The 24,038-nt window shown below is 40.3% G+C and overlaps 1 protein-coding gene across 1 annotated transcript; it reads left to right on the top strand.

Annotated features, from left to right (window-relative positions):
* Nucleotides 1-567: 567 nt before the first annotated feature.
* On the top strand, nucleotides 568-23,656 carry sh3bp1 (SH3-domain binding protein 1). The gene is made up of 18 exons (XM_028041276.1): nucleotides 568-980; nucleotides 8,721-8,763; nucleotides 10,144-10,248; nucleotides 10,331-10,407; nucleotides 11,615-11,726; nucleotides 12,478-12,554; nucleotides 12,637-12,724; nucleotides 13,869-13,937; nucleotides 14,011-14,101; nucleotides 15,137-15,273; nucleotides 15,591-15,702; nucleotides 15,878-15,959; nucleotides 16,042-16,122; nucleotides 17,996-18,109; nucleotides 19,181-19,278; nucleotides 20,505-20,667; nucleotides 21,149-21,519; nucleotides 22,866-23,656. The coding sequence occupies exons 1-18, from the start codon at nucleotides 931-933 to the stop codon at nucleotides 23,138-23,140; spliced, it is 2,145 nt and encodes a 714-aa protein (XP_027897077.1). The 5' UTR covers nucleotides 568-930; the 3' UTR covers nucleotides 23,141-23,656.
* Nucleotides 23,657-24,038: the final 382 nt, after the last annotated feature.

The raw sequence follows: 24,038 nt of genomic DNA on the forward strand, positions 1-24,038 counted from the left end.
AAACATGTTCCGGTCTGAAGTCTGTGGCAGCTTCCTCCACATATAGATATTAATAGAGTTAAAAATATATATATATTTAAAAAGCTCAAAATAACCGAGAGAAATCTTTCTGAAAAGTCGTTTGTGTGCATTTAGTCGGCCCCACCACTAGGCGGCAGCATCCGTCAGGCAGTGGCGTTATTAGCGGCTTCACCGTCTACATTTAAATTCCTACAATTTGTCATAATATTAATGAGAATATAGCAAATTATAAAGGAACATTTGGTGGAAGGTTGACCTCTTCCTGGATCGACACATTTTAAATGAATGGATCAGTTTTTGGTTCTGCTCATGGTCGTTTTTGGTTCTGATGTTTGGAGAGAAGTTCCTCAAAAAAAGGCGACAGGTGACAAGAAATGAAACTTTGATGAACCAGAGGCTCACGCTGCAGTGAAACCCAACCGGCTCTGAAAATTCCTGCTTCTGCAAAAAATGAGAAAACTCGCTGCAGTAAAATCAGAACATGTTTGAAAACGGGGACAGAAATGTCTCAATTAACGCCGAGTTTCCCCTTTCAGACATTTCACATCCTGCAGCAGCAAACACCGGTAGGAACAGAAGCTGCAGCCTGGACTCACTTGCTCCTCACCTCCACACCCACCCACTGCTGAGACTCAGTGGGGGGTTCGGAGTGACACCCTGAAATAAAAAAAAAACAACAACAACCGCGGGAAAACATCTGGTTCCCTTTCGCTGCTGACGTTTCATCCGACCAACTTCCTCATTTGCTGAAACAAGAACGAAGACCGAACAGCCACAGAAACGCTCCCGACGAGAGGCAGCGCGACCCGGCTCACCTGCGCCTCCAGCTCCCGGTGAAGCAGCCCGGCCCGGAGCGCCTCCGGACCGGTTCGGATCAGGAAGCGGAGCGGGTCGGACTCCAGCGCCAGCATGCTGCGGCAGTCTCTCAGCATCCTGAAGCAGTTCGGATCGGCAGCAAGGTAAGAAAAGTTTGATCAGAACCGACTGTTGGACCTTCATGGTGGTTCCGGTCCGCTTTCCGGGTCTCACGTGGACCCGAGAAGGCCCTGATGGTCTTATTTTATCTGATGGTTCAGTAGCCAAAAAATGTACTCATGTAAGAGTAGCAGTACTTTAAAAAGTATTTTTGCTCAAGTAAAAGTAAAAAGTAGCCGTCCAAGAATTAATCAGTAAAAAAGTTACTCAAGTACCGAGTAACTGATCAAACGATCAATCATTTCATATTTAGAAATTAAATCATCAGACTAAAATATAAAGTTATGTAGAAATTTAGGTATTACAACAATTTATATAAATAACAAAAAAAAATCAGACAAAAAAAAATCTAAATCAAATTTTCCAATAAAAAACTTCAGAAACTGCAGTTGTGTCTGAGTTTGGTGAATCTTTGGTTTAATTATGTTTGTTTTTCATTCAGTGGGTAGAAAATCCAGAAATTTTACTCAAGTAGAGATACTTCATAATAAAATTATTGACTAAAAGTAAAAAGTACAGTGTAGTAAAAATACTCCTGAAATACTCCTTTAAAAAAAAAAGAAGTTACTCAAGTAAATGTAACTGAGTAAATGTAACTGCCTGACTCTGCAGAAATGATACTGAATGATAACGAGACAAACACAAAACGATGCCGGATCTGAAAGTGGAAGGGAAATTATTAAATTGTTTAAAGTTTTTGACATAAAATCTATAAGTATGCGAGTCAAACCTTGCCAGAACCAGAATTGACTTGGACTAGGCCATTAAAACAATTAATCAGCTTTGATCTCAACCATGCCATATAGAGATGCACGATATATCGGGACCTGCCGATATTAGTCATTTTTCAACACATCCGTATCCGCCCCATGAATACAACTAATGCTATCTATTTCTGGTCGGGTTTTTCCATAAAGGTGTCAAAGAAGTTGACAAATATATATAAGATTGATAAATATTGGTTTTCGTCCAAAACAGCAACATTAATATCGGATATCAATATCGGATCAAATTTTGATATCGGTGCATCCATAATCCCATGATATGTATAAGAGGTTTTCCTCCTGGATTATCCTGGATTTACCTCCATCAGCCTCACTAATCCCCACAGTATCCCCACAACATGATTCTGCCACCACCATGTTTAACGGTGTGTTTACTGTCTCTGATTTTAGTCTAGGCTGAGCAGAGCACCGTAACCATGTTGTAACCCATTAAATGGGAAAAGTTTGATGTTGTAACGCGATAAAAAGTGAAAAAGTTTGAGCAGCGTTGAAACTTTTGTAAGGTGTGATATGAATATACAGATTAAAGAGTTTTATCTTGTTAGATAAGGTTTCAGTTTGTTTGTAGAGGTAAATATTTATGGGCTGTTGTTTGTAAAGTTACACAGTTAAAAATGAACAGTAGTAATTTTACTTATTTAGCCTGTCAGAGGGGAGAAAATTATATTTTCACCATGTTATTCATTCATTTATACATTTTAAATAAATAAGCTAAATATTTAGCTTCATACAAAATATTTTGTTAGCAAGCTAAGTACTTGGTAAACAAAATATTAGTTTGAAGCTAAATATTTGGCTTGCTAGCTAAATATTTAGTTAAACTAAGTATTTACTGGTAAACTGTATATTCAAATTGCTAACTAAATACTGCATCAAGTTAAATATTTAGTGTGTATATAAATGTTTAGTTTGTTCACTATATACTTAGCTTTACAATAAATATTTAGCTTGAAGCTAAGTAAGTTTGGCTAACTAAATATTTGCTTTGAGCTAAATATTTAGTTAGCCAGCTTGTTAAGTCTTTTAGCTCGAGATCTTCATTACTGGAACTATTTTCACTTTAGTCACTGTGAAGCACTTAAGGAGCACTTTTTCATTTTATTAACAAGCACTTTATTTAGCATTGCACTTTAAGAATAGATTTGTGATTCAATAACAGTTTGCCCACAATATGTTTTAACTATTTGCTGACCATGTTTAGCGGTTAGCATGTAGCCTGTGGGCTCTGCGCCGCCGCTCCTCATCGAGGAGTGAGGAGGTTTTGTGACTCAGAGCTACTGGTTTGAAAACTTGAGCAAATGTTTGTGTGTGATCTGTTAAGTGTGGAGGTGGAGGGACCTGCCATTTCTGTGTCCTGTGTTTGGACAAATACTTCCCCGGGGTCCGGGCACCTTTTATAGGTTCTGGGAGAGGCCATGGGGTATTGCTTGTGGTGTTTCATAATGGTGCTTATGGTGTAAGGATACAACATAAAATATTTATGAAAAGTAAAGAGAAATGTGTTTGTATTTGGTAAAAGGTATTTTACTTGTATAGGTGTAAACAGAGACCCCCTGTGGTTTGTCCTTCATGGCTGGGACTGTTAGGCTGCAGTCGGTTTTATTCTTGATGTTCTGAGGAATAAACTGTTGCTGCTTCCACCTTCCTCTCTGTAATCCAGCTGCAAACGGCCACCTTGTTACACTAACTGAATAATTAGCTTGAAGCTAAGTATAGATGATAAACTGAATAATTAGCTTGAAACTGTGACTTTTATAAAATAACAAATAACTTGGTGAAAATGGGACTTTGGAAAAAGATTCTCTAGTTTTAACTCAAACTATTGTTAATTGGTAACTTTACAAATGGCTGTAAGTTTTTGAGGATATAATTGTCTTTTTTTCATTCTGTGCAGTCTTTGTTTTTAATCTGCTCTGCGTCTTGAGGTCGTTGTCCCTTCGTATTCTGACGGCAGGCCGTCTTTCCATCCAGCTCAGCACCGTTACGCCAGCAGGACGGCTGTTTCTGTTTGTCCTCTCCGTTATCTTGTTGTTTACACGCTGAGCTGTAACTCTGCTGGTTCCCTTTTCAAATCAGGGAAAGCCTCAGTTTGGTTTTATGTGGTAGAAAAGGGATTTCCAAGTGATAGTTTGGGTTGAACACAAAGGGAATCAGCTGCCAGGGATGTTTTAAAGCTCATTGCTTTGCCTAAAAAACACTATAATAAAATATTAAGATTTCTACTCTTGACAGCAGAATAACTTGCAACATCCAGGCTCCAAACCTCTGATAACAACCGACTCACACAGTTTTGTAAAACCCTGTGGGTGACCAAACTTGACACCTTCCTTTTTTCTGGTGGTGGTGATACGCAGACCTGCGTGCAGCAGGACTGACGGTGTATCTGCAGGCAGCGCCGCCGCCTCCTCTGACGCACTCCGGTTTAATAATAAACCTACGCTGCATGCATCTGCAGCAGAGCAGCGCTTACTGGCAGTCTGCTCTGATGCTGTGAGCTTTGTAGGAAGAAGTGCTGCTGCACCTGTTGACACATCTAAACATTCATTTTCCCTTTCAGTTTTGCTCAACTGTGTATTTTAACTCAACCTGCAAGGTGGAGATTAAAAATAAAGGAACTGGTGACACCTTCACCACAAAAGTAAAAATATTACCAAGAGCTGTTGGTCTAGTTTCAAGTTCAAATATATTAGTAACAAAATATGAGTTTAAGTAAATAATTTCTTAATATTGATCAAAAGTTCTGATTGATTTTTCATTATTTTTTGGATTTATTTACATTAAACAAGCTCCTGTATTTTGTTGAAAAGTTACTTTTAAGTTAGTTTTGTCTTATTTCAAGTGTTTTAATATATTTCCAATAGAAACTAAAGCAAAAATACCAGCTAACTTTTTGTTTTTACAGTGTGATGCCTGAACATTTTGTTATTTTCACAGCCTGTTCGTCTGATGTTGAGCTTTATTGGTTAAATTGCAAACGTCACACTGTAAAAACACAAAATCTCACCAAGTATTTTTGTCTAGTTTCTGATGCAAATATTTTATTATACTTCAATGAAGACAATACTAACCTATAAGTTTCAGTAAGATATAAAGTGTAATCAGATATTGGCAGCATGTTGGGAGTTTCTCTGCTGTGCATTTTGCTCCTCAGATGTTTTAGCGGAGGAAACGAAGAACACCTTGGAGGTGCTGAAGCCTGTCTGACCCTTTCAGGAACTGGGCTGGGTTTCCTCTGACTGGCAGGCAGCACCAGATCTGGCAACAGAGCTTCACTTAGAGCGTCTTGGTGTCGGTACACAGAATAAATAACTCTAACAGGTTCTCCTACTTTAGCCCTTTTTTTTGGTTTGTCAGTCTATTGGAGGGTAAAAACTCTAATTTTCTCAACATTGTTACATCGATATAAAATATCAGCGCAGAAAAGCCGATAAGTGGAAACTCGCTGCAGTGAATCACCTTTGATTTTTAAGCAGAAAGTTTGAGGTGATGCTCCTGTGGAGGAGTTGAGGTGTGAATTTTATGAAAGTGGAAATGTGACTGATGTTACTGATGCCTGTGAAGCTAAAGGGCATCTTCACTTCTGTAAAGTACGGGGGCGGCAGCATCATGCTGCGGAGATGCTGCTTGGCTGTTGATCTGACTTGGACTATTTGTCTGAGACTCCAGTTTTTATCCCATGTAATGAAGAGTGAGCTGCAGACTGCTTTACTGTGAAATGGTTAGCTTGGTTGTTAGCCAGAGACGTTGGTGGATTATTATGGGATATTAATGGCTCATTAAACTCTATTGATGTTAGCTGTAGCTATAAAATGATGAAAATATGAATTTATCTCCAACCAAATGTATTAAACAACATTCCATCATTTCAGAACAAAATTAACGCAAGCTAGCTGCTACATTACAGAAGACGTCCTGTTGAGAATATCAAAATAAAAGCACTTCCTGTGCACTTCATATTTTTTAATAGCGCATAACAATCTACTTATGTTAGCTGTATCGCCATAATAATGACAGCATAAGTATTTATCCAACTGAATGCTTTATGAAACACCGTTGCCGATGTCCTATTTTCTATTGCTGCTAAGCTAGCTGCTACAAGGAGACTTCCTGTGGGGAATATCAAAATAAAAGCACTTCTGTTTCACAAGTTTAGCACTTTTATTTACTTCCTCCACTTGTACCTTAAATTGAAACATCTTTGCTGCTTAGAATAAAGAATGAAGGTTAAACAGGGATTTAGAAAATAATTTTTCAACATTACTAAAACTTATCAGAGTGAGAAGAAGAAAACTCTCCAGACCAAATTTAGTTCAATGGGGAGGACAAAATGAATAAACATCTGGTAACTCAAATATTAGAAACCAGAAACTCAACATCAGCAACATTTAATCTCTTTCTATTTTTTCACAGAATAATGTTTTGTTATTTCTAGTGGACTAAATATTACATTCGATCAATTTTCAGAGCGACACAAAGCTGGTTATTTTGGTGGTAAATTAAACATTAAACGATTAAAAGACTGAAAGATGATTATTAGATATTAATGAGTAGATTTAGTCCTGCAGAGCAGCTGTACTTTTATCACAGGTTTAGAACCAGAACCAGAACATCCGTATAGAAAATGACCACAGCAGCTTGAGCAGCGGGATGTTTGGTTCTCTGTAGAGCTAAAAGTCGCCCAGCGCTGCTCCCCTCCACCCAGTTGAACCTACAAAGCAGCCGTCTAAACGTAGCAACCCAGATGGCTTCCTGACAGCGTGACGTCATCGATGTATGCAGAAAGAAAAGACATCCTTTACTGGCAGCAGCAAAATAACAGGCAATCGAGGAACGTAGGTTCACAGAAATATGAAATAATATCCAAAATGTACAACAGTAAGAATAACAAAAGTAATGATAAAATAAAATACAGTTTAGTTATCTGAGTTGGATAATTATTTATTTTTTTCTCCGAAGAGTTTTTGTGCGCTAATTTAAGAAATGTGCAAAAATGTTCCTTTAAAAAACAGACTTTTTGAAAAAAGTGAGAACTGAACTGTTCAAATGACTCTACACTGTAAAACCAAATGAGTAATCATGGCTAAAGCGATTACACTGGGATGGTTAGTCTTTACAAAATCACAAACCAAACTCTGTTTCTGTAAAGGCTTGTGTCCGAGAAGAGCCGAAGGTTTCCAAAATAATGTTTATGAGTAACTGACTCAATTATTACTCACGTTTTTCAGTATTAATTTCTCATATTTATCAGTTATTAAATGTAGATTATGATCAATTTGCTTTTTAATACCACAGTTACATTTAAAGGTGTAAAACATTTCACCATGTCAAAGATTTTAAACAAAATGATGAACAGGTTGTTATTTCTGAGTCCAGATCATTGCCAGAAATGTAACCATTAGTAGATAAAACTACTGAATTACAACAGAGCTCCACGAATAAAGACAGAACAGAAACTGGTTGAAATGCTGACGTGCCTTCTGCTTTTACAAGACGCACAGCTTTATGAAGATAATATGCAGCTTGTGGGAGGGAATGCAAAACAAAACATCCCTGCAAAATGAAGAAAATATTAATAATAGATTGACTTATTATGTAAAAGAAAATCTTTGTTTACAGTGTAGGTGGCCATATAAAAAGCATGTGGCGGGCCGGATATGGCCCCCGGGCCTCCAGTTTGACACATGTGGTTTGAGTTGATCTCATGAGTTTTTGCATTTAACGAGTTTCAGGGCCGCACATTTAATTTGATCAGAAACAGAACAGTAAACGAAGTTACTGTGAGGATTCGGTTTCCTGGGTTTGTTCGGTTTCTGAGTCTCGTCGTCCCGACTGTGACTGATCCCAGCTGTGTCTCATGTTTCCTAGTCGGCTCCTCGTCTCGTCTGGTCACAGGTCTTAGTCCTTGTAACCAGTGGCTACCAGTGTAACCAGTGTGACCAGTGTGAGAGTCTTTGCCTCTGCCCACCTGTGCTGCCTGGGTTGGATTTTGTGTGATTCATCTTTAAAACCGTCATCATTTTGTCACTTCAGCCTGGATCCACTGCGTCTAGCTCACCTCCTCCAGAACCGCACATTACGACAGCTACATGATAACAACCAAAACAAAACTAATTTCTAAACACACACACACACACACACACACACACACATTATTACTGTGATAATTAACATGAAAATGCGTATTAGATGAAACTAACTCCTGGAATCCGTCTTTATTCCATGTTTGTTCTTGTTTTGGTTGGGAAGTAAAATCTCTCAGGCCTGTTGCCGTTTTTCTTGCTGATGTTAAACGGATCCAGGTGTTAGAATCTCTAATGGGAACCAGAACCGCCTGAACCGAATCCAAGTGTGCCGGCCAGGTCCAGACGTTTCCTCCTGCTGAAACTAAACAACAAATTCACGACTAAAAACTGAAAATTACACACAAACTTCACCCTCATGCATCTTTTTTTATTTGTCTTGACAAAATGTAAATAGAAAATCTCCAGTGAGGCCTGATAATCATGATTATTAGAAGAATATTAAAAAAATATATTCCGATTTTTTAAAATTAGAATTATAACTTTAATCTCAGAATTATTTATTTTTCAACATTTAGATTTTTTCTTCCTCAGAATTCGGAGATAAAAGTCAAATTGTTTTTCCTTTTAGTTCTTTTAATAATTTTCTGTATGATTTCTAATCTCCTGGATTCTCTTTCAGGACCAACATCTCCGTCTCCTGATAATCCGGCCAGCCGTTTTACTGAGCTGGTGAAGAAAATCTAAATCTGATTGGCTGTTGTTCGAGTTAAAGCTGCAGACATGAATTCATAATTAGTATTTTCTTTGAGCCACATGAGGCTTTTTAAATACCCTGCAGCTCACCACTGCTGATAAATCCAATGTTCTTTGCTAATTTTTGTTTTTTAAATAATCTGTAAACTTTAATCCCTCTCAGGTCGCAGGATGCCACTGACCTTCTACATGAGGATCTGGTGCAGGTGAGAGAAACGTGAACTTTCTCTGACTTTATTACTGGTTGAGTCCGTTTAACGCTGAATTCACTGCAAACTAAACTCAAGAATTGTGATAGAAACTTCAACCAGCGGTAATTTGGATTTATAATGTGGAGATTTTCATGGCATCAGGAGCTTGGAGACCTAACAAACCAGCACCCTACGGAGGCATCGAGAAAGTGTCTGAGTCTGTCATTATTATAATTTGTACTCTATTCTTCCCAATGTATCCGATTTAGTTCTACATTTGGAAGTGATGCAGATCGGAGCATAAATAACGTGTCTGCCTCGGTCTGCGAACCGAAACGCAGCAGGAAGTGTAAAAACTGTCCTTCATTTGGCTCAGACACAAAGAAAGCTAATTATCATGCTACAGACTGTTTGGAGGGGAAAGTGATTAATTGGACCTAATCTGGAGACATTTTGTGATAAAAGAGGAGTGATCCATCTGTCTGATAAACTTCTGGCTGTGAACTTCCTGCTCGAGCTATCTGTGCTACATGTAGCAGAGGGTTTGGGGCTCTGTCCCTTAAATCAAACATCAAAATGCTTTTCCAAAACAGACTTCTTCTAAAAATGCTCACTAGTATCAGGTTAATGAGGACAGCAGCAAGTGGTAGAAACGCTGCAGAGCCATTGGCATCGTCCATATATGGGTCTCATTTCCTCTTTTAGCAGAGCTGTGGCTTTAACAGGCCGCCTGTTGACAGAAGGCAAATTTTAAATCCGCTTTGAAAACAAAGGAAAGGTCAGATGGGATTTATTTCAGTTTCATTCTCTTCATATTTGCAGGTTTTATGGCTCTGAAATGTTAAACTTGTAGCAAGTTTTGTAATTAATTGATTGCATTTTAATTATTAAATTAGCAACATTTTCAATTCAAAATCTCTTTTTGCTGTTAAATTATTGAATAAATACAGATATGATCTGAACATCAGAGATATTTCTAGTTTTTAATCTTCTGGTTCTTCAACCATCAGATTGGAGTAAAGTTTTGCTACATGTTAGCATTGGGATGCTATTTTAGGCTAGCATAGCTTCACTAATAGGCTAACTGCTTTTAGCACAACTTAAACACAACAATCGTCTTTTCCAGCGTCCAATCAGATCGTTTAGAAGCAGAAATGAACCCCAGTGGGACCAGAGGAGACGCTTCGTCCTCCATCGCTCTTAGCAAAATTAGCTTGTGCATCAAATTTTACCGTACCAGAAACCCAACACAATGGTTTTATTTCAGGACATTTATTTATATATATATTTATTTATATATATCTGTGGTAAATGAATCTGCCCTCTAACCATCTCCGCCTCCTGCCGGTAGTTTTCTCTCTGGTCACGCTGCGGTGTTTCTCCGGTTGAATGCAGGTGGAGCAGCGGGTGGAGCCGGCCAAGAAGGCGGCGCAGGTCCTCCATAAGAAGCTGCAGGCCTGCATGCAGAGTCCTGTAGGCCTGGAGGCCGAAAGGAGAATGGTAGCCGCTGTTTTCACACCATGTCTGAACGAGTTTCATGGATTTCTGAGACAAAACGACGTTTTTTTCTCTGTTTCTGCAGAAGAAACTTCCTCTGATGCTGCTGTCCATCAGCATGGCGGAGAGCCTGAAGGACTTTGATGCTCAGTCCTCCATCAGGTGACGGTTTCCCCCAGAAAACCTGCTCAGCCCGGTGGTTGGCGGTTAAGTAGACAGGACATGTAAAAATATTACTGGGTAATTATACAGTATGTTAGGGGAAAACATCATCAGCGAAACAATATTTAAACCCACAACTAGTCTTAAAAACAACAAATCAAAAATACAATTAAGATGAATATCAATTATTTGCATTTCTGTTTAATCCAAATGAAGTCAGCGGCTCCATGAGGCCCCCAGGGCTTCAGGGGCCATAAATGCTGATATTTTAACAAACCACAGATACATAAATGTAACATTTATTTATTGAGATGATCAAAGCTGCTGAATTTGATTTAATGGTTTCAGCATAAACTCAAAGATTTTAAATTGTTTAACATTTAAATGTAAGAATTTAAGGAGGTGGCAAGTTTAATTTGTAAAAATTCAAAGAACAATATTCATAGTTAAACTGTTTTGTTACCATAGCAACAATCTGATGCTGTGAGTTTAATCTTTGAGTTGGAGGTCTGTTTGTTCACAAATACAAATTAATAAACTGTAATTATAACTGATTGTTTTTAGGTTGGCCAGTTAATCTACTCTCTCTCTCCCAGATTAAATCCAACACAAAAGCTGTTAGAGGTGCTGATGCAAACAAACTTAACAGGGAGGACAGCGCCACACGCTGGGCAACGTTATGAGATGGAAACGCCGCACATAATTCTTTGTTCACAAATATAAATCATTCTCACCACTTGTTCACTGGACACCTCTGATTAACTTTTAAAAGATTAACTTTTATTTTTGTTTTTAACTCAACGCAAAATCTCATCAGACCTTCAGGTTAGATTATAATAAATTAAAGCTGCAACTAATAATAATCTAATAATAATAATAATAATGGAGATTATTATTGATAAACTGATTAATAACTGGATGCAAAAGGTGATGAATAGAAGTTTTTTTTATTGAATCAGGTGAAGCTAAACGTGCCGCCAGCAGAGTTCTGGGCAGATCTACATTTATTTATTGTCCAGTTGTGACTTAATTTCTGATCTGAGTGTATCGTTCTTTCAGTAAATGGCCTTTTTGAGTCTTTATGCTCAAATCAACAATTAATCCATTACTAAATTAGTTGCCGATTATTTCAGTAATCAATTCATCAAGATTAATCCGATTAATTTGACCCTGCAGTGGAAGGTTAACCCTCTGCTGCGTGTTGCAGGCGAGTGCTGGAGATGTGCTGCTTCATGGAGAAGAGGCTGGCCACCATGTTGGCCGACTTCGAGCTGACGGTGGAGAAGGAAGTCTTGGAGCCGCTCAACAAGCTGAGCGAGGTGAGAAACCTCACGGCGCTGGAGCGGACGTTCAGCTGCACCACTTCTCCTTTCCACTGATTCATTAACGTCCACAGCAGGCGGGCTCCGGCTGGACGGGGTTCTTCTTAGACGCAGTTTGGACCGTTATTTTAGAAAATGCATAATTAAATTATCAAATCTTTAAAGGAGCAATTTTATGTAAAATCCACTTTTTTTAATCCTTCCATCATGTTTTAATCCTGGTATGTTCTTTTGATTCTTTCAAATTTTTTAATCTCCATGGCAACCATTCAACTGTTAAAACGCCTGGGTGGACGTAGCCCCACCTCCAAGGTTCAGCTCCTCCCCCACTCAACTCCTTCAGACTAGCCAGCTGCAATTAGCAACCAGCTGAGCTCATTATAGGAGCTGCTGCTCAGAGCAATGCTGGTGGAAACTTTAAAGGGTTAATAGAGGAGCCATGTTGGGACGACTTCCTGGAGGCGGAGCTTCAGGAAGAGCTGGAGTTCTTAAAGAGACAGAGGCCCAAATTCAAGGCGTTAAATCTGGTCATATTTGATATATAAAGCATTTTTATAGCAATTGAAGGTAACATAGCTTCTTGATTGTTCTATAAAATTGTGGTATATGTCTGGAAAATACATAATACTGCCTCTTTAAATACTTAAATATCCGTCTGTATAATAAGTAGATTCAGTAATTTGTTGCATTAATTTGTTGGACAGCTAGCTGCAGCAGCTCTTTAAGATGAATATTTTTTTATCTCCAGGAGGATTTACCTGAAATCCTGAAGAACAAGAAGCAGTTCGCGAAGCTCACTACAGACTGGAACAACGCGCGGGTCAGGTGAGTCCCAGGAAGCCAGCTGTAAACACCTGGAGGTGACGCGGCAGGCGCCGGACGTTAGCGTCTGCTTGTGTTTTCACAGGAGCCAGGCGAGCAGCGGGCCGCAGGCCAAGCAGGACGGACTCAGGGAGGAGGTGGAAGAAGCCTGGAGGAGGCTGGAGAGCATCAAGGTGCCAGCAACTTATTTATTTACCCTAAAACTGAATCTATACCTGCTGGATTGGGTAACACATATTACGTCACTTCCTGTTTATTTAATTTAATTTATTTAATTTCTTCGTCCTCAAATATTATTGAGTTATTCTAACTAAACATAGAGACGTTTTTCTGTTGCTGCACTTTGCATTTTGGGAACTCTTCATGTTTCACATGATTTTGTTGCCGCTGTAAGGTCTCGTTAGCTTAGCTAGCCTGGCGCTAGCCTAGCATGAGTGCTACTATGGCTGCTCCTTCTGTTTCCCCTCCTGTCTCTACGTCTCTGAGTTGTCTCTCTATGACTGCGTGTTAATGTCATACAGAAAAACAATCTCCAGAAAAACAAAGAAAATTTGAGGTTGATCTCTGAAATTTCCTAGAAAAATAAGGAAATTTCTGAGCTTGAAAAGTCGAATTTCGAGTATTCAGGTTTCAAAGATTGAAAATTATTCTTTTAGATTACATTTTCTTTATATTATAGGTTTTTGATATGGGCGATATGGGCTCTTTCCCAGGGCAGCATCGGAAATGGGAAGGCTAGAAAATGTTTGAGATTCATTTCAAAAAAGTTTCTCACAATTTTTTTACTGTCAAGCTCAGAAAATTTCTGACATTAATCCAAACATTTCTGAGTTTTTTTGTCAAATATTTTACTTTTGAGCCCAGAAATTTATGAATTGTTTGTAGAATATTTCTGAGATTAATCTCAAACTTTCAGAATTTCTTTAGCAGAAATTGACTCATTTTTTTCTAACTAAAACACGATCATACCTCTCTTGGGCATTTATCATATAGTTTATCATTTATCGTGATAAATTTCTTGTCATGTTGAGAATTTTGATTTATCATCAATAAATTTGAAATAATTATGTGTTAAACAAAAACTGCCGTATTGTCGGGATTCTCCATTGTTTGTTCAATGAGAGAATCAATAGATATAAATGCATTTTAAGATTAAATTAAGTTTAATGAAACACATCATATGTGACTGGTGTCCTAAAGAACCTGATTTTATATGGTTTTGTTTTTTATAACAATTCCAAAAAATATTGTGATAAAACTTTAATCCCATGTCGCCCACGTCTCCCTCTGTCTGGTGTTGACCTCTGACCTCTGTAGGACGAGTACTCTGCAGACCTGTATCACTTCGCCACTAAAGAAGATGACTATGCTAACTACTTCATCCGTGTGAGTTGTGGTTCGAACACGCGGCCCTGATGGACTCCTCTCTGCCCACTCACCTCTGTTTAATCTCCTGCAGCTTCTGGAACTGCAGGCGGATTATTACAAGAAATCCCACGAGTTCCTGGACAGAAACATCAGCGAGCTCAAAGAGAACCACAGCCAGAAAGGTGAGCGCTGCCGCGGCCCATCACCACTTCCTGCCCCGCAGGAAACAGGCTTTTAATTTGATATAAATACATGAATTTATGTTTCAAATAAAATAACCATGTTGTTTATTAATACAAAACAATCAACAGTGATGTAGAAAATACTCAGTAAACAAGTGCAGATTACCAGAAACTTTAGCTCACATGTTGCAGAAATGTAAGAATCTAAAGTTTCCAGACTCTGACGTCTATTTCTATCGATGCAAAATCAATTTATTAAAGTCAGTACAACGCTGCATTAGGGCCATCACAGATAGAAAAAAAGTATATTTCTGCTAAAAAAGCTCAGACATTTTCTAGGAAAAAAAGGGAGAAAAAGTTGAAAAATTGCTAGAAAGATACAGAAATTTTGAGATGAATCTCAGAAATTCCTATGAATTTTCCAGGATTTTTTAGAAAATATCTGAGTTTTTATGGGAATTTATTCTTTCTGTTTTCTATCTACAGTTGCTCTAACAAGCCAGTGTAAGACCAGGATTAGTTCATAATATTGCTCAAGTAAAAGTTTAAAGTACAGAGCAGTAAAACTTCGCTTATAAGAACCTTTTTTCCCCAAATGTTGCTCAAGTAACTGTAACCAGCACTGCCCACCTGTAGATATCAACGAGCTCATGGTGTTATATTAGCATTAGCTGGTCATCATTTATTATCTGCATCCAGCACCAATCAGCTCGCTCCGTTAGTTTGGAGGAAAAAGTTTTCTGCTGCTTTGCTGCCATGTTTCTTCAGCATCATGTCTCCTTCGTGTAAAACCGGCACAGGCATCTTGCTGGTCATGTTGCGTTTAAAGGCGGCTCGGAAAAACAAGTTATGACTCATTAACGATGAGTTGTAACGGCTAACAAAAGTGTGGGAGCCCCTACTGTATCAAATCGAGATAGGAATAATAGAAAGATGACCACTCTGAGGTATAAATATTGAAAAAGTGAGCTTCCAGTCCAGGGGACACGGCTGACTCTGACTTCCTGCCGACGTGTTGTGACTTCCTGTTTGCAGATCCGGCGGTGGGTCTCTCCAGCCTGAAGGTTTACGGCGAGCCGCTGCTGTCTCATTTGAGCCAGAGCGGCAGGGCGATCGCGGCGCCCATCCAGGAGTGCATCCACATGCTGCTGAGGACGGCCATGAGGGAGGAGGTGGGCGGACCGAACCGACTCTCACTCATCTCTGAGATTTTATTAAACCAAGCGACTCAAACTGTCTCAGAACGAGGAAATGAAACTGAAATTATGTGATACAGAAACAATTATAGCATGTATTTACATTCAACCTAATTTATTCTGATTCCCCAAAATAAAAAACAGGACAACCAGCTGAAAAAATGCAGATGTTCTGGTTCATTTCCTCAGAAATTCATTATAATAACCAGCATTTAATAAAAGGCCGCTTTGCAGAAGGGGCTGAATATAAAGCCGGTTTGAATTAAATATTATTTTTTGGTTTTTTTGGGTAGGGCCTGTTTCGTCTGGCGGCCGCCGCCTCAGTGGTGAAGCGGCTGAAAACCTGCCTGAACCAGGGAGCGGTGGACCACGGCGAGTTCAGCATGGACCCCCACGCCGTCGCAGGTACGCCTCAGCTCACTTCCTCCTCTGGCCACTCCAGCAGCCGCCTGATGTCACTTCCTGTCATCTACAACATCCTGTGGCCACCAGCAGTGAAAAACAAAAAAATGAAACTATGTCAGCCAATCAGAGCAAAATAGATTTAACTAATGATGCATTTCTCTGATTTTTTTCACAGGAGCCTTGAAGTGTTACCTCCGGGAACTCCCTGAACCCCTGATGACCTTTGAACTGTACAGTGACTGGTTTGCAGCTGCAGGGTGGGTAGCATGAGCATCGCTTCCTTCACTTCTTCTTATTCCTGCTCTCAGTTTTTATGAGTTTGCTTCTTCAAACCCGCAGAGAAAAAGATCTGAATGTGAAGCTGGAGAAGTTCAGGGAGCTGCTGCAGAAACTACCGCCTGAAAACTACAACAACCTCAGGTCTGTTCAAACTACAACAACCTCAGTTCTGTTCAAACTACAACAACCTCAGGTCTGTTCAAACTACAACAACCTCAGTTCTGTTCAAACTACAACAACCTCAGTTCTGTTCAAACTACAACAACCTCAGGTCTGTTCAAACTACAACAACCTCAGTTCTGTTCAAACTACAACAACCTCAGTTCTGTTCAAACTACAACAACCTCAGTTCTGTTCAAACTACAACAACCTCAGTTCTGTTCAAACTACAACAACCTCAGTTCTGTTCAAACTACAACAACCTCAGTTCTGTTCAAACTACAACAACCTCAGTTCTGTTCAAACTACAACAACCTCAGTTCTGTCCGTGACAGTGATCTGTTTCCATATGAAGGCCAAATGAACTGAGCTAACGTCGGTAACACAGCTGGTGAATTTCAAAATGGCTGCTGAGAGACAGTTTGCAATATGTTGCAAATAAATACAGAACAACATTCTGACATTTGGGGAATATTCTGTTCAGATGTTTTATTGCAGGGGTCTCAAACTCCAGTCCTCGAGGGCCGCAGTCCTGCAACCTTTAGATGAGCCTCTGCTGCACCACCTTAATATAATAATTAGGTCATTAAGGCTCTGGGGAACCGATCTACACAAGGAGGAGGTAATTAAGCCATTTCATTCCAGTGTTTTGTACCTGTGGCACATCTAAAAACTGCAGGAGTGCGGCCCTCGAGGACTGGAGTTTGAGACCCCTGTTTTATTGTAAAGGAAGTTTTCTTTTCTTTCTGACTAGCCGTTTTCTGGGAATCTAAATTTTGTTTCATCATCGTAAAAATGACAATTCAAGTAAGATAGTTAGTGTTAGCAACCTCTCAACAGAACTCCTAATCAACTCGCTGTGCAGATTAACTGTCTGCTTTGCTCCTGTGCAGATTTTGACATTTTAGTGTAAATTTGTTTAATTTAGCCTAAAACTCTCAGTGCTGCCCTCTTTGGGTCGAATGGCGGTACTGCATGAAGTGACGTTCACGTCACTCAGCCACACTTCGGATATAAAACCAAAAAAAACAAAGAATTTGGACTTTTGTTGTCAGAAGATTAAAGTCAGTATTTAATTTATTTGAGTTTATTTGGTAGGGACAGACAAACTGAACAAAACGGCAGTCCCATGTTTGCGTCATAGTGCCATAGCAACAGCTAATTCGCAGCACTTGTCCCTAGATGGGCTTTTAAAAAGTTAAAATCATAATCATTTAAAGTAGCACAGCATAATGTTGACAACATCTACAAACAAACAGTGAAACATGAGACATTAAAAATGGGTACAGTTCTGTTTTTGACATAATCAGAGTTTAGTTTGTTTCTTAAACTAAAACTGGTTACAGACTTTAAACCAACAGGAAGTGAGTTCCAAACTGCAGATCCTCTCACGGACAGAGCACTTTGAGCAAGAATGGTTCTTTTTTTTAGATTAAAGTCAGTATTTTGAGATTAAAGTCATTAAGGTTTGGTTCACTTTAAGGTAGAATTTAGCAGACAAATGTTTCAGTGACTGTTTTTGGTTTTTGGTTCAACCCAGAACCAAGATGGTGGCCGTCCTGAGGCCATGCTACTGATGTTATTTTGGGGTTACTGAGATAAAATGGTGCAAACTGTTTTATATAAATTTATTCAGCTCTAAAAGATTCATTCAGTTATATAACAACAGTAAATCTCATTATGGTATCTAGACGACACACAACCAGCAGAAAGTTTAACTTGATGAGTAAATATGATTTAGTTGGGGATGATATTTAGTTTAAGCGTTAGCATGTTAGCATCCAGTTGTTCCCGTCCAGCTCAGATGTTCGTTGTAAAGCTTTACAAACTGTTTCACGTTCTGCTGTCGGTCCAGGTACCTGGTCCAGTTCCTGTTCCTGCTGTCGGAGCAGCAGGCCGTCAACAAGATGACACCCAGCAACATCGCCATTGTCCTGGGCCCCAACCTGCTGTGGCCGCGCGCCGAAGGGTGAGTAGCAAGCTCCCGTTTCTGTGGTGACCTCTTCAGAAAGGTCAAGTAAAACCCAGAGGAAGACCGGCAGTCAGACAGAACAAGGCTGGGGAGAAAACTGTCACATAACGTAATCCGTGTTTCTGTCATGAAGATTTAACTTAAGGTGTTAAACATTATTACATGTTTTAACACCTTAAACATGTAATAACGTTTATAAAGTCGCTTCTTGTCACCTTTTCATCTTAGATCTCCAACAAATGAGCCATTTAAAACAGACCTTTACTTGGGCGTGCCGTGGTGGCGTAGCGGTTAGCGCGACCATGTTTGGAGGCCTTGAGTTCTCGACGCGGCCGTCACGGGTTCGACTCCCAGACCTGACGATATTTGCCGCATGTCTTCCCCCCTCTCCTTCCCTCTTTCCTATCAGCCTGCTGTCATATAAGGGACACTAGAGCCACAAAAGACCCTGGAGGGGTAATAAAAACCAGACCTTTACCAATAATCTACAGCAACAGTGATTTATATAGAAGTTCTCAAGACCCAGCTTTTATTTTGATATTCCGGTTTTTGGCAAGTGAATTTGCATATTAGCCAAATATTTATCAGAGATAGATGTTTGGAGCTAAATATTTAGCTTGCTAAACATGGAGGGAAAAATGAACCAGTTTATAGTCATTAATATTTTATACTAATGGATGATTTCACATCTAGTTTCTGATTTGTTTCATCATCAGGGACGTTTTCTACTGACATCAGTAGCAACAATGATGGTAAAGAAGATGCTACTTGTTGGATAATCCTGAGGTATTTTTATGGATTGAGATTAAATCCCTGTTTGAGCTCAAACGTTTCTGCTTCTGTTAGTTTGGCAGCAAATGGGCTCAATCCAACATTTTAACCAATAAGCTTCAGACTCTTTATACGTCATAAAAACGTTTAAAACTTATTTACCTGCCTTGAAAACCCACAGAGAGCCGGATTGGGACTGGTTTATGTTTCATATTATCGTGATTTCATGTTTCCTGCCTGCAGTTCTTGGTTTTATATCCTTTGAGTTTTGTGGTTCTTGTTTGTGCTGCTGTTCAGGGAAGCTGCTCTGTTCGACATGGCTGCAGCATCTTCGGTCCAGGTGGTGATGGTCATCGAGCCGCTAATTCAGTACAGCTCCAGTCTGTTCCCAGAAGGTGAACTCAACGCTTACTAAATAATTCAGAATATTATTAAATTTACCTTTACAACCACATCAGTGAGTGCTGCTCTTGTTGCTGCTGCTCTTGTTGCTGCTGCTCTTGTTGCTGCTGCTCTTGTTGCTGCTCTTATTGCTGCTCTTGTTGTTGCTCTTGTTGCTGCTGCTCTTATTGCTGCTGCTCTTGTTGCTGCTGCCCTTGTTGCTGCTCTTATTGCTGCTCTGGTTGCTGCTGCTCTTATTGCTGCTGCTCTTGTTGCTGCTCTTATTGCTGCTCTTATTGCTACTGCTCTTATTGCTGCTCTTGTTGTTGCTCTTGTTGCTGCTCTTATTGCTGCTCTTGTTGCTGCTGCTCTTATTGCTGCTGCCCTTGTTGCTGCTCTGGTTGCTGCTGCTCTTGTTGCTGCTCTTATTGCTGCTGCTCTTGTTGCTGCTCTGGTTGCTGCGCTGATTGCTGCCCTTGTTGCTGCTCTGGTTGCTGCTGCTCTTGTTGCTGCTCTTATTGCTGCTGCTCTTGTTGCTGCTGCTCTTGTTGCTGCTCTGGTTGCTGCGCTGATTGCTGCTCTTGTTGCTGCTCTTATTGCTGCTGCTCTTGTTGCTGCTGCTCTTATTGCTGCTCTTGTTGCTGCTCTTATTACTGCTCTTGTTGTTGCTCTTGTTGCTGCTGCTCTTGTAGCTGCTGCCCTTGTTGCTGCTCTGGTTGCTGCTGCTCTTGTTGCTGCTGCTCTTGTTGCTGCTCTTATTGCTGCTGCTCTTGTTGTTGCTGCTCTTGTTGTTGCTGCTCTTGTTGCTGCCCTTGTTGCTGCTCTGGTTGCTGCTGCTCTTGTTGCTGCTCTTATTGTTGCTGCTCTTGTTGTTGCTGCTCTTGTTGCTGCTCTTATTGCTGTTGCTCTTGTTGTTGCTGCTCTTGTTGCTGCTCTTATTGTTGCTGCCCTTGTTGCTGCTCTTGTTGCTGCTCTGGTTGCTGCACGCTCTCTGATCCTCCGGTTGCTCTACAAACTCAAACCACAGCTAACACAGCAGGTCAAAGTGAAACCGCAGCGTTAGCTGGTGTAGCGCTCTCTGTTAGCATGAGGGTTTTTAGAGCGTTGGCTGGCACAGCACTGGCTTCAGGAAAACCCAGATACGTTTTGTGGTTTTGTAGCTAATATAAATAACAACAGGAACGCTAACCATCTGGTTAAGATGAAATAATGTCTGATGGAGTCGTCCTTTTGTTTCCAGCTGTTGACTTTGAGATCCCTGAGCTTCCTGAAGTCCCAGATGCTCCTGCTCCTGCTGCCCAGACCTTCTTCTCAGAGAAGGACCGACTGAGCAGAACCGTGTCCTCCTCTTCATCCACGTCCTCCTGCTCCTCCTTCCACATCCCCCTCTCCAAAACAAACAGGTGCTGCTGAAGGCAGGAGGAACATTTCCTCCTCATTCTCCCACATCAGCTGAAATGAACAGATCAGGGTTGAACACAAAGAACTATACCTAAGCCCCAGTGGTGGCTACCGCTAACTAAAGAGCTAACTGCCCTTTAGTTATATAGTTATATAACTATAAGGAACTAATCATTAACATTTGGTCTGCTAATGCTAAAGTGTTAAGACAGCATGGTTTTTAGCAGAAGCTAATGCTAATACGTTAGCTTGAGCATTAGAAGTTATCTGGAAAAAGCAATTTAGTGGAAACTAAGTGCACTAAAAGTTTTCAAAGTGAGCAAAAACGGTAGAGTGCCAAGCTAAAAATTAGCTCTCCTATTAGCAGATTAGCTTAAGTGTGTAATTTTGAATGTTTGTGGCTTATTGGATTATAAGTTTAAACTTTTGCTTTTAAAATAGTTTGTTCCCTCATTAAGACGCTCCTGGTTCTCCTCCCGTTAGCACGGCTTCCCAGGACAGCGGCAGCGTCTTCCGGGCTAAATCCGGTTCTGTTGGCAGCCGCAGCGGCACCACCACATGGGGAAGCCCCGCCTCTGACCCGGCAGAGGCCAATCAGAGCGCGGCATCCAGCAGTTCATCCGAGTCCAGCACAGCTCCAGCTCCAGCTCCACCTCCCAGGTCGTCCTGCGGATCCGGATCCACGCCGGACCAGATCCCGATTCCGTCTCCCAGGGCGACGGCGCCAAGCCCGGTCATTCCGATGAGGAATCCCTCCCAGAGGCAGAGTTTGGACCAGACCCAGCTGGAGCCCATTCTGGAGGCGCCGCCTGAGTCTCCTAAGGCGACTCTGACGATAGCATCACCGTACAAACGTAAGCCATGGCAGAACTACTGACTCAGCATTTTCACTTTATTAAAATATATTTAAAAAAGGAAAACAAATTTTAAAAGTTGAAGATTTTCCACCTGAGGACCCGATGTGTGTTCTTCACAGTTTGAGGAGTTTTTCTTTTTTTTATCTGGTACTAATCGTTTATTTCCTCTTGTGGTTGTTAAAAGCAGCACAAGAAGTTAAAAACAGAAACTAGTGATCTGGATTTTAACATCCAGGATGTACACAGGAAACAGGAAGTTTCTCACACCACTGACCAAGATGTCAGCAGATCGATTTCCACAGCAGAGAGGGAAACATCTCCTCAAACTCTGAACTTTTTCTTACCAATGACCAGAATCTGATCACCTGAACAAAAAATCAGCTGACGGTTCTGTGTGACCCAGTCTACAGAATGATTATTTACCCGGCAACAAGTGACCCTGCGACTTTAAAAGGGATGAATAATCTCAGCAGGTTCCTGGGTCAGTATTTCTGAGCGGTTTGGACTGCTGCCCTGCAGAAAGCAGGTCCTGCATCGGGTTCACATGTTCTCTCTCTCTGTACGTTTGGGCTCACAATATGTCTGAAAACCCCGTCATAATATAAACGTTGCATATTAGTCGATATCAATAATTATTGATTAGTTTTTTGTTTGAGATATTTGAAATGCCACCAAACTGAGATGTGACTTTTCCTGTTTTATCCAGTTTTTATTTTTTAGCAGTTATCAAGGACGGTGGGAAAACGGGTTATTCAGCATGTTGTTGCTAGGCAACCAAAACGTGATGCTACCAACCTAGCTGAGCTAGCAATGACAGGTTGAGTGGCTAACATCTGAATATTCTATCAGACATGTTATTGATTGATATTGATCAAGTGTCTATCAGGAAATGTTGATTTCTGGTCCAGTCTACTCTCTGGGTTCCTCCTGCGGTCTGAAACTGATCAGCTCATTTAACCACCTGCTCTACTGATGAGCTGTCAGTCGCTATTTCTGTCGCCTTTTTTTATACTGAACCGAAACACCGAGTTCTGCAGCACATCTACATGTCAAGGTTGTCAAAGTCAAACTAGCATAGCTAGCATAGCTCACATACTTCCTTTTACTCTGACAGGTTAAATAGCCCAAATTACTGTTGTTAATGTTTTACTGTGAAAGTTTGCAAACTGGATCTGTTACTCTTAACAATTAATGGATTACAAAATTATCTGATGATTATTCCAATTATTGATTAATCTGATTTATTCCCATTAATCGATCCAGCCTTGACGTAATTATTATTTAACTAAAGCAGAGCAGCAGAACTTGGTTTGAAGGTCCATTTTGTTTGTTTTCCTTTCCAGCGAAGCGAACCTTCAACCTGACCAAAACCAGTCAGACCATTGAGCTGGTGGGATCGGTCCAGTTCTCCAAACCCAAACCGCCGGAACCGCCCAAGGCTCAGGCTCCGCCTCGTCCGACCTCAGCCCCGGTCGCTGATGTCACGCCGGCGCCGGGCCCTCCACCCACCAGCGTGAAAAAGCCTGCGCCGAAAAGGAGCGGAGTCAGAGCGCCGAGCTGCCCGCCGCCTCTCCCGCCGCCGTCGCAGCCCAAACCGTTTCCCTCCGTGGCGCAGTGAGGCGCCGGCCCACTTCCACATCACTCCACCCATTGTAACGTTTTCATCCCCAAACACGTCATTTATTTATTGTTTATTTACACAACCTGATGCTCCGAGTCTCTGCAGACCTGGAAGCAGCTGTTGGTGTTAAACTGATGGAAGCTGATAAAATCAGGCAGTTTTATGTTTCTGTTCGTCAAACTCAAAAAACATGTCAATGAATGCAAATCTAATTAAAAATGTTTTTATTGTTCATTCATATAATCATCTTTTATAACTGATGCTGCGTAGCGGCACTGCAGGTGCTCTTACATATTTATAGGTCAGCTAATATCTTCATGTACAGGAATGTAATAAAAACATATAAACTCGTCCCTTAAAGGCAAAACTTCATAAAAACAATACAGAAGGTGCACTTTGTGTTTATAGAGAAGATCTGCAGCATTAAAGAGCAGCTACAGGGTTAGCCTGGGGTTAGCGTCCAACATGGCTGACCAGCAGCTAACTGCTAACAGCTAGCTGCTTCAACAGGAAGCTAGCTTAGAAAAGCTACACTGTAAAATCGTAACAGCAATTATTTGAGTTTTTTAGCTTGTCTTAAGAGAAAAAAACATTTTTATATCATTTTCATTATTTATTCATTTATAAATGTCGGTTTCAAACTAAATATTTAGATTTTAAACTGTGTAATATTTATATTCATACTAAATATTTAGCTTGTGGAATAAATATATAATTTGAAGCTAAATAGTTTACTCCAAACTAAATGTTTATTTTGCTAACTAAATATTTAGTTATTAAATTAAATATTGATCTTCAAACTAAATGCTTAGCTCCCTAACTAGATATTTATTTTGAAGCTACATGTTTGGTTTCACACCTTAATATATCATTTGAAGGTAAAAGTTTAGCTCGC

Source organism: Xiphophorus couchianus, chromosome 2 (assembly GCF_001444195.1).
Source record: "Xiphophorus couchianus chromosome 2, X_couchianus-1.0, whole genome shotgun sequence".
NCBI classification, from domain to species: domain Eukaryota; kingdom Metazoa; phylum Chordata; class Actinopteri; order Cyprinodontiformes; family Poeciliidae; genus Xiphophorus; species Xiphophorus couchianus.

Bases quoted from the DNA above. Each gene is read 5' to 3' on its own strand.
- sh3bp1 (XM_028041276.1), top strand. From the start codon at position 931: ATGCTGCGGCAGTCTCTCAGCATCCTGAAGCAGTTCGGATCGGCAGCA. The intron at 8,764-10,143 runs GTGAGAGAAACG...GGTTGAATGCAG, and splicing joins TACATGAGGATCTGGTGCAG to GTGGAGCAGCGGGTGGAGCC. The intron at 19,279-20,504 runs GTGAACTCAACG...TTTTGTTTCCAG, and splicing joins CTCCAGTCTGTTCCCAGAAG to CTGTTGACTTTGAGATCCCT.